We start from the raw sequence: 9432 nt of genomic DNA on the forward strand, positions 1-9432 counted from the left end.
GACTTTCTCTTTTTTGCATCACCAGTTTTTACAATCCTTGCAAAGCCAATGGATTGGCTATATTTCATACTCGCCATCAGGCAAATCCATCTTGCAAAGCTCCAATCTACAATGTTTATGCCAGGGCTTGAAAAAAGGAAGAAAAAGGTCAAAACACGATTTCAGCATAGTAGTTGAAATGTTGGGAACAAAGTCAGCTCCTTAACCTACACAGATGTTACTGACAGCAGTGGGAGCTGTTAGAGCCTTAACAACACCACTCAGACATCTGCTGTTGGTTATAGTCTAATAAGGTTTGACTTTATTCTCGCCATTTCAACTTTACTCTCAAAGTGCACTGCATTATTTTTACCTCACTCCTGGCCCTAGCCCTCTTTGTGGGCCGTTCACAGTTTATAAACTTCATCACCCTCCCCATCTTGTAGTGCTGAAATGTTCCTGAATATTTCCTGCTGGATTCTCCCATCATTGCCACAAAATTTACTTGGAAGCTGACAGGAAAATTTTGGGTTTAAGTCTGTGATAAAAAGTCACCTGTTTGTGTTCACACATGCTGATGACTTTGAAAATTTCAGGAAGTTTTCAGATGTTTGGTGCATGTGTAGAAGCATCAAAACAGTCTGCGTTTCTTTGTGCAGGTAAAGCTTGGACTTACTTTGAAATCACCAAACTCGAGATGCCAAAATTCCAGTCCTTCTCTTTCAGATTCTGCTTTTCAATGCAGCATCCCTGAATGACTCTGATGGCATCTTTGCTCAACTTATCAGGACACCACTGCAATCTTAGTAGCAATACTTTGGAAGCCGTGCATTGATACCACAGCATAATACTGCAGCTGGGCACTGCATCTCAGAGTCTTTGAACCGATTCTCGTTTATTTCAGTCTCTTATGAGACAGACTGAATCCAAGTTCTGATCTTGTTCTTTTCACTGCAGCTGAATGTGATGCAGATGAGGTGTGACAGTCAGATCAAAAATTAATGTAATGTTTACCTCTGTCACATGTCAGTGTTTGCTGATCTGAACTGACGACATTTAACAACATTAACACAAAGATAAGACAATTCATTACTTTTAAAGACATTTGTCAGCAGTAATGAGTCCACTTTCAGGTTCATATCAGTGTTTCTGGCCCAAATGTGAACTGACACATTCTGTTTCACTTGTGTGTTTGCCTGTGAAGGCCTTCGACACATATTCTTAAAAATATCCAAAGCCTTTTGTCCCCACTGGACCCCCATCTTAAAAATACTTCCACTTTACAGAGCGGTGCTGCCAAACCTATCAAAAATTTAAAAATAAGCAAATAAATAAATAATCAATAAATATAAAAGTTAAGTGGAACTTTAAAAGTAGATGTTTCAGAAATAAAAGCCTGTTTGTTCCTGCAGCACTTATTCAGAGTGTTCTGGTCAGTCTGATGTGTAATCGCTGCCTTTTAACTGCATCAATATTTCACCCACTGCTTAATATTTCATCAGCTGATTGCTCTTATTCTATATTAAACGTTCAGCCATCTGATTGGACCAGTGACTGAAACGATCAGCCGACGGACAAAAAGTTAACCTCCGAACAAGTCTGTTAATCGATGAATTGTTAATAAGACTTCATTCATGATTTATCTGTAAAACCACAGAGTTCTCTACCTGCTGATTCTGTAATGTGAGAAATGCTGTTATTGGTATGAAAATTGCAAATTGATGTCTGATAATTTATCACAGTATGTCTTATTCCTGTCCCTCTAGGAATACAATCTAAGACATTTCATACTTGTGAATGAGCAAAAAATAACCCAATGATTATGCCCAAACAGAATAAAATTCAAGACTGATTGCAACTCAAAACTCAAACAAGAGAAAGTCCATGGAAAATCAGGACAGGACCTACGTAAGTCCTCAAAAACATCTCCGGATTTAAGCTACTAATCCTTTAGTTTTGAATTTGATTTAGTTGCTTTAAGAAGTTTCATTTATCTGTCATTCACTATCAAAATAAAAATACCAGGGCAAAAATATGAACACTTATTTGCATATTTATTCAAAAGTTAAAAAACTGAAAAATTCAACAGACTTTTAAAACATTGAAAAAGGCCCAAATGCAGTGTGTGTGATTCAGAGACTTTGTATAAGAAGTGGATATAGCCAGAATGATATTACCAGTTGGTTTATGAGCTGTAGTGAAGCCCTGAAGTTTGGTATTTTTGCATTTCTGTGTCTTGTTTTTGGAGGCAGAAGTGAGCATGTACAAGAGCACTGGAGAAGAGGGAGTGTCCAAGGGAATGCTGAAGTTATCAGCTAATGCTAGTGCTAACCAGCTAGCCAAATGCATCCATGGTTCAAAGTAACTAAAACTCTTCTGTGATTTCTTTGTATGTCCAAATGCTGATAAGGGGTAACAATCTGGTTAACAATTTGTAACAATTTCATAAGTATCCACACTCTAAAAAATATACAGCTGTTTAACTCTGAATGAAACCATTATTTACTATGAGCATCACGCTGTTTTGAGAAAGATGTAAAGCTGGGGATGGAGGCCATTAACACTAGAGGAAAGCTTTTACAGAGGTAAAAAGAAAAAAAAAATTAAAGATTATAGCATTAGTTTAGGCAGACCACGGTGTCAGGGACTGCCATAACTGAGATCAGCTGATCTCACACAAGCCCTCCTCAGCTGACACCCAGCAGATTTTTCTCTAAGCACCCTATTGGCTAATTGCACTCATTCTGCCTTACTTAAACATCTCTTGCCTGGCTGCGTTCTACAGCTTTATTGTAAGCTGCTCTTGCAAACCTCTTCCACCCCAGCTCCTCCTTTAGCAGCAAGCAAACGTGGAGTCAGTCATCAGTTAAAGGACCCATGCTGTTGCCTAGCATCCTCAACTGCTGCACCAGATCTGGCTAACATAATTAACATCATGTAACTTAAACCATAATTTTAGAGAGAACATAATGTTTGAAGGCACCTTCAATTCCATTCTCTTACATAAATATTTTTGTTGTTTAATCAAATTTAAACCAATCATCAAATATAAAATTGTATTACCCTGCTCTCATTAAAAATGGAGCTCACGACTGTTGATAATGAAGGGCCACAAAGTCTACTCTGTATCAGTCTTTTGTTGGCCAGGGAGGAAGAGTAAACTTGTCATCTGCATTTAGAGGAGTATTTGAAATGGGACTCTTCAAATGTGCCATCTGAAGAATGCAGCTCCTGAATTGGGACACAGTTATACACACATCATAACACTTCAGTTAATAGCCAAAGGTTCTGTGTACTTAAGTCTGTGAAATGACCCTGCCTTTTTCTGGGGTAGGCAGATCAACCTCTTGTTTTCAAACAAAATGTATGCAAAGATTGGAAAGAGTATAAAAAAAGTAAATTTATACCAGAGAGCATATTTAACTGTATGGATAACAAATAAAATCAGTGACTTTATTAGTGCTTGCTTTTTCAGAATGCCCCTCTCTGTCGACCTGCTGCTCTCTGGATCACAGAGAAAGAAACCCCTGTTAATATAATCACTAAAGGGTGCTCTGCTGACCCATGGGCCTCTAATTGAGACCTGCCTTTATTGGTCAAAATGTGTGGCAACACCAGGTTGGTAAAATGGACTGTGCTGTAAATTGGGACGTGCTCTCAATTTGAAGAATTAAGAATAATGTTATCAGAGAATCAATTATTGTGAGAGAGCAGGTTACAGGCACTGGCTTCACAGTCATACACAGATTCTACCTCCACTTCTTATACAGTCCATCTACACTTATTGACTGTTCACATTTCTGTAGCCTTTGTGTCACTGATATATAACAGTTACTATTAATGAAAGAAACTGACATATGTTAAACGTTCTCCCTGTTTGTTTAGCTGTGTGCTGCAGAAATCTTCAGCTTCTGGTCTCATTTTGTCCAACAATATGTTTTTCCTTTTTTAAAGCTGTCCAACATTTGGTCGCTGTTACATCTTGTCGATGGAAATCATTGCCTCCTTATCTTGGGCTTAGTCACTTCCTGAGCAGAACTCATGACCAACAATAAGATGTTTCATACAGTTCCTGTAGTCAGTAATTGTAAATCTACCAGAAGGAACCAGTCCTCTCAGCTGTCAGCGGGTATGTGGCTCAGTGTGGGACACGTGGCAGCAGCGGCGGAGCCAAGGGGTGTTGGTGAGTGTGGTTTCTGTACAGGTACATGTCCATTGCTGGTGGGGCAGGAGGGTACAGGAAGTGAGGGGGCAGAAACATCCTGCCAGCTTCAGCCAGAAGCTCCAAACCAACCGCTGACTGACGCTTCCACTTTGTTCTGACAAAAGAAACACAAATTATTTATTTTTCTTAATGAACATCAACCTTAAACTATCAACTTTATTGATAAGGCAGTATTTCTTTAGAAATTATTTGCTGTCAGCTTCCTTTTACGTCATTATTGTAGACCTCCCTGATAATTACTCTGACCACAAGCCAATCACAGAGCAGGACTTTTCAGTAGTCATGGAGCAATAAAAATAAATCAATAAATAAAAAATTAGCGTCTCTCCTGCTCTCCATCCTCTCAGAGATTCTGCACTAAAAGCTCCAGATTTGTTTCTCCATTAAATATTGATCATTAATTACAGCACACACTGTTGAATTATTGATCATGCCGTGTTTATTATTAATCGGGAAATGTCTCACATATGTCTGTCTGCAGTGATACTGAGCTCAGACAAAGAGACAGGCAGGTTCACAGACACCTAAACATGTCTCATATTTGGATTTGATCTTATTCTTCCCACATTTGTTGTCAAAATATGTTTTTAAATGTTTCACAATATTTCATTTTTTGTATTTATATTTGTTTATTTAAGTATTTAAGTAGATATCAACAGTTATGTTGACAAAACGACTGCAGAAAGCCATTTTACAACTTAGAAGAGACAATGAAATTGTGACAGAGATGCAAAGATCATCTTCAGAGACACATAATGATGAGAAAGTGATATAACCACAAAAGTACCAAAGATGTCTCTTAGCGGAAAGCAGGTCTGTCCCCTTAAGAGAGGTGACAGTGTTATGCTTTAACAAGAAACCATGTTAACTGGTGCCTTTCAGCCGAATGCATGCATAGTTGTTGTTACAGATGTTGATAACTACAGTTCCCACATGTGCCTCTTTATTTCATTTTTCCTCAAATATGATTGAAAAGTAAATTATTTTACTTTATAATGAAATTAGAATGGAAAACTGCTTTTTGTATTCAAAACAGAGACCTATTTATGTCTATTTTAGGCTTTTATTGTCATTGCAGTACATTTGATTGCTGCCCTTAGATGACATAAAAAGAGACAGGGATAAATAAGTAAAACTATGCTAAAAACCCACACAATAATTATACTAGTACTAAAAACAAAATACTGCACCTCCCCACACTTTGCATAGTGCACAGAACCCTTTGTATTTGTGCCACAGTTGATCTTTGTTTTGTTATTCTCTGTGTTGGCTCATAGTTGGTTTAAGGGGGACATTTTATGCAAAAAAATCACTTTTTTAGGGTTTTCTAACAAATATATGCCCCTGGCCTGTCCACAACCCCCCTCAAATACCAGAAAAATTCATTCCCTTCTCCCCTCTCTTTCTCCACCTTTCAGAAAATGTGTGCTGAAACTAGTCGCTCTCAGATTTTCCCCTCATGACTCCTATGGGGAGTGAGCGCCTGCCCCTGGTTTGGTTGGCCCTCCCCGCTTGGAAGAAAGTTCCCCCCTCGTCTCCTGATCTTCCTCTCAGCTGCTAACTAAGATGCTGGATAGCTCAGTGGGCTACCCTGCTGACTTTAATCTGGGAGATTAATGGTTCAATTCCAAGTTGGGGCCCTAATTTTTGATAAAAGTGTCTGTGACATTGTAACATCAGGAGTGCTACATCCATTTCCTGAGAGGGGTGTGGTCAGGGGTGGAGTCAGACACCTCCTTAACATTTGAAGCTACAGACACAGAAACAGCTCGTTCTGAGAAGGGCTGAAACAGAGGGGTTTTTAGACATGCAAAAATACTATACTAGATGGTTTTTTTCAGAAACAAACTTCACAGGCATGTTTTGGGGACCTCTGAGACCAGCATAAACATGTCTTAAAAGGGTACAATTTGTCCCCTTTAACCATTTAGGCAAAAGTGGGCAGTGCAAGATATAGTCAGTAGATCTGCATCAAGTATGAGGTATGTGTATAGAATTACTTTCACTGAATAAGAAGTGTATTTTGTGTAGGTAAATAAGGGTTCAAGAGTGAATAAAATATAGCACCAAAATATTCAGATTATCCAAAAAATTCCAGAAGTCCCAAATGTCTTCATATTAAGTTAATGTAGATCTATGGACCCTAAACTGGTAGATAACAGTGTGGTAAAACAGCATGCAATAAATAGAGAAATTAATGGGTTTTTGGCAGAGGTACTGATCTTGCCCCAGTAGCATGTTTTTTAAAGTTGCGCCTGGCCTAGAGATGTGTAAAAAATGTTATGATGGGGGAAGTTATGATGCCCCTTTAAGAGCTGATAAAGTATTCCTGGGTAGGCTATATTTCAGATTTTGGTGCGTTCTGTAGTTTTGTGGCTTTTTTCCTAAAAGAGATGCTTTAAAATATTTAACTCACTTGCTACAACTGCTTTCAGCTACATGGGTTAGGGCCTCATACTGCTCTTTTCCCGGGCCTTGAATTTTCTAAAACCGCCCCTGCGTTCTGTTCTGGTCTTTTGTGTTACCGAGACAACCTGTAGGCTTCGTTGTGTTACCTCCTGTTCTGGTACCAGGTCTTGACCTGCGTGTCGCTCAGCTGTAGTGACGCAGCCAGCTCCATACGGTCCTGGACGCTCAGGTATTTCTGTTTCTGGAAGCTTCTCTCCAGTCGGGACAGCTGCTGGTCGCTGAACGCAGTCCGAGCCTTACGGGGTTTCTTAAGACGACACGCCGCAAGGTCCGAGGTCCCGCCCTGTGCTGGATGATTGACAGGTAGAAATGACATGACGTAAAACCTGAAAATCTTGGTGTTTTGCTATCGAATTTCAGACCTTGACTAAGAAACATATAAAGAAACTTTTTACTTAACAAAAAGCTACGACTGGACACATTTAAAATTCATCATCGGGTCCAAACTGCACTCATAAGTCGTAATCATCAGACTTGGTTATAGCCTACTTGAATTATGTCATCAGTTTCAGTTTATTTTACACAAAATGATAATGATCAAAAAGAAATTCCCTTCTTCCTTCTCAGTAACTGTGAAATAAAATTAAAACAAATAAATGACCAAATACAATTCATCCGGAATCTGAATCTGGCCCTTTTTGTAAGAAAAAAAAGATTTAAATGTTTTTTTTTATTATTATTATTAATATTATTATTATTATTATGGTTTTGTTCTGTGTTTTATGTGACACGTTTAGTAGTAATTTGACAAGTGGACTCTGATGTAATCCATAAAATAACGGCTCTCGATGTTGACATTTTCCGTTGAATAATTAATGAGCATCCCACATTAAAACCATCAAAGGCAAAGCTTAATGATTAAAAATCCGTCTATTTTATTGCATTTACGTACAGTTATTGGCAAAACAAAAAAGCTCGCTGATGGAGAGGCCTAATTAGAGACTTTTTCTTCCAGAGCGTTATTTTCATATTAAATATATTTAAATCTGAAATGAAAACATTATACAACTGTGTGACCAAATAGAAGTGTTCATTATTATCATCATCATTATTATAAATATTATTATTTAAAACTAATACTCAAGAGGCTGTAAATATCACAAAATCTTTATGACGCAGATAGAATTTAAATATAAATGAATGTCCTCACGTGGCTGTCCAGCGTTTCTTCCTGTATGTAAATAAATTGTGTACAAATAAATATTTTAAAGCAGGCTGTCATAGTTTTTTTTTTAATTAGCAGCTAAAGAATTAAACAAAATTATATAAGTCCGCTGTGTTTTTATTTTAGTTTGTTGCATGAAGCAATGGTTGCGACATTTTTCTTAAACAGTGCGGAATTCTTGCTTAATTTACGTCAGTATGATTTTTTCTTTGCTTATTTCGTCAGCATCTTATGACGTGTTAGCGATCAAGATAAGCAAAAATTGTTTGTTCAAAATCAGTGTTTTACTTAACATAAGTTTTGTTGCGAACTTAATAGACTATTTTTTGTACAGACATAGTTTTCTTTTCTCTTACCTCTGCACTCACTGTCAGAAGACGAGCTGCTGTGACTTTTATCCTGAAAGTCTTCTTCCGGCCCGGACTGAAACGGTTCGGGTTCTAGCTCAGACTGTCCAGGGTCTGCATATAGCTGTCCTGTCTCAGAGTACACCTGCACCGTGTCAGAATAGGTCTGACAGTCCGCTAAAATATCCCGAATCAGAAAAGAAGAGTTGACGCTACGAGGCTGCAGATGGCCGGGCTGCAGAGCAGACTCCAGCCGAGGGACGGACTCTCTACGCGGGGAAGGAGGTGCAGAGCAGCCGCTGCTGCTACCTGGGCTGAGCTCTGGAGGGTCCGTCTGGGTGTGGAGCGACCTGGGCGGCCTGAGGGAAAGCAGGGAGTCGATGTGGAACCTGGAGGCTGCTCCAAAGGTAGAGACCTCCATCTCCTTCCGATCTCAGGTAAGCTTTTTCAGTCAGATGATGTGTAGAAACATCACAACAGAAATTAGGCAATATATCTCCCTCTGTCGAAAATATCACAAAAAAAATGTCAACTGTCTGTAAGGCAGGTTTGATTTTGAGGTCTGTTACCTCTGTAAAAAGTGAGTTTTTTATATTAAAAAGTATAAAACAAAACCAACACCTTTATGTCTTCCGGAAAATTAGTATTTATCAAGATTTAAAAAAATGAACTGATGGATCAGCTGATTACAGCTCCACAGAGAGAGGTTCGTTGTGTTAATATCAAGGCATATAAATTTATTCAACAGCTCCTCCTCCACTGATAGCACGCCTGTGTGTATATGTGGGAGAGACAGAGAGAGAGAGTTAAAAAAAATCAGAAAGCAGTCCTCTGTCTCCTCCTTCCTATAATATTTTTATAGGAAAAAGAAAGTTATGTTGAAGTCAAAATGCTTCTGTAAGAAACAAACAAACAAAAAAAAAAAACAGGCTCAGCTAACATATTTTCATAAATGAGACAGAAAGAAAGCAATAAGGCTGTAAATCTACCAGCCAGTGAAGTTAGATGTCTTTGTCTCATCAATCAAACTGTCAACTTTATAAGAAATGGACATAGCATAGAGGTCTGACATATATTTATATATAAAAATGTTTTTATATGTCTTATCATAAACACACTCCCCCTAAAGTCACATTGTCCATCTTGACAAAGAAAGTAACAAAGTCACAATCATTGATTAACAACACAATTCTTTATTTCTTGTAGGAAAAAAAATGCAGTTAGTAAATTTAAATCAAAGGTAGAAA

The 9432-nt window shown here is 38.2% G+C and overlaps 1 protein-coding gene across 1 annotated transcript; it reads right to left on the bottom strand.

The window, feature by feature from the left end:
- Window positions 1-3462: 3462 nt before the first annotated feature.
- barhl1a (BarH-like homeobox 1a) lies at window positions 3463-8606 on the bottom strand. Its single transcript, XM_041788481.1, has 3 exons — window positions 8231-8606; window positions 6760-6961; window positions 3463-4298 (listed from the first exon to the last, which is right to left on the bottom strand). The coding sequence occupies exons 1-3, from the start codon at window positions 8604-8606 to the stop codon at window positions 4118-4120; spliced, it is 759 nt and encodes a 252-aa protein (XP_041644415.1). The 3' UTR covers window positions 3463-4117.
- Between the last annotated feature and the right edge of the window lie 826 nt (window positions 8607-9432).

The sequence above is a fragment of the Cheilinus undulatus genome, linkage group 5 (assembly GCF_018320785.1).
Source record: "Cheilinus undulatus linkage group 5, ASM1832078v1, whole genome shotgun sequence".
NCBI lineage: Eukaryota > Metazoa > Chordata > Actinopteri > Labriformes > Labridae > Cheilinus > Cheilinus undulatus.